Source organism: Monopterus albus, unplaced genomic scaffold, assembly GCF_001952655.1.
Source record: "Monopterus albus unplaced genomic scaffold, M_albus_1.0 scaffold4677.1, whole genome shotgun sequence".
Taxonomy (NCBI): domain Eukaryota; kingdom Metazoa; phylum Chordata; class Actinopteri; order Synbranchiformes; family Synbranchidae; genus Monopterus; species Monopterus albus.
In genome coordinates, this window is record NW_018132544.1 from 1 (window position 1) to 854 (window position 854).

The 854-nt window shown below is 43.8% G+C and overlaps 1 protein-coding gene across 1 annotated transcript; it reads left to right on the forward strand.

The window, feature by feature from the left end:
* Positions 1 to 6: 6 nt before the first annotated feature.
* LOC109954229 (RIB43A-like with coiled-coils protein 1) lies at positions 7 to 850 on the forward strand (the record flags this gene model as incomplete). Its single annotated transcript, XM_020589623.1, has 3 exons — positions 7 to 146; positions 281 to 362; positions 597 to 850. Coding segments are annotated over exons 1-3 (453 nt in total), but the record flags the coding sequence as incomplete, so codon positions are not given.
* Positions 851 to 854: the final 4 nt, after the last annotated feature.

The following is an 854-nucleotide window of genomic DNA, read 5'->3' on the forward strand; positions in this document are numbered from 1 at the left end:
CACAATTAATGTACAGTTTGTAAGTCAAGATGCTTAACGCTGAGTTACTGTCAGACCGCATTGCTAGGACAAGTCTGCAGAGGCGTCGCAACAGAGAGACTGAAAGACGAGAGCGGATTTTTAACGACAAAACCAGGACTATTGGGGTGAGTGTGTATTTGGACTGGAACTACATGTGACCTTAGCAGTGTAGTGTAGCTCTCAGTGTTAACACATGTATTGAAACAGATACCGAAATGCATTTAATAGACGTTCAAGCTAGCTGTGCTGCGTTTTCTAGGTCGACAAGGAAGGACTAGACGCGCAGGTAAATGAGAAGAAGAAACAAGAAGAGGCCGAAAGAGAGAAACAAAACGCCTACGGTGAGTTAAAGCTTGTTCCCTAATGTTTAACATTTTTAAATCAGTGTACCCTATGTCCTGGAATAACAAATTATCACAGAATAATAGCCTAGCAGTTATCAACTGAAAACTGTAGCTAATAATAAAATGAGGTCTCTGTTTTGAACACGTATACACATGAATTGCACTGACACTGGACAATCATAAAGTGCAGCTTGATGCATGTGTGTGGCCATGTGCTTTATCTCTATTTAGATGCTGATATGCTCCATAATAGCAAAGTAGCTTGCATTCTCCATAACAGACAAATGAAGGAGAAGCAAGCGATGGAAAAGGCTGTGGTTAACTACCGGCATCAGTACCAGCAGCCTTGGAGCCAGCGGGAGTATGACTTGAACAACTTAGGTGATGCACAGATGATGCTCCCTGGACTGGTGGGCGAAGACCTGGAGAGTAAAAGCAGATGCCAGAGACAGAGGGAGCAGCTCAGAGAGTGGCTCAGCCAGCAGCAGA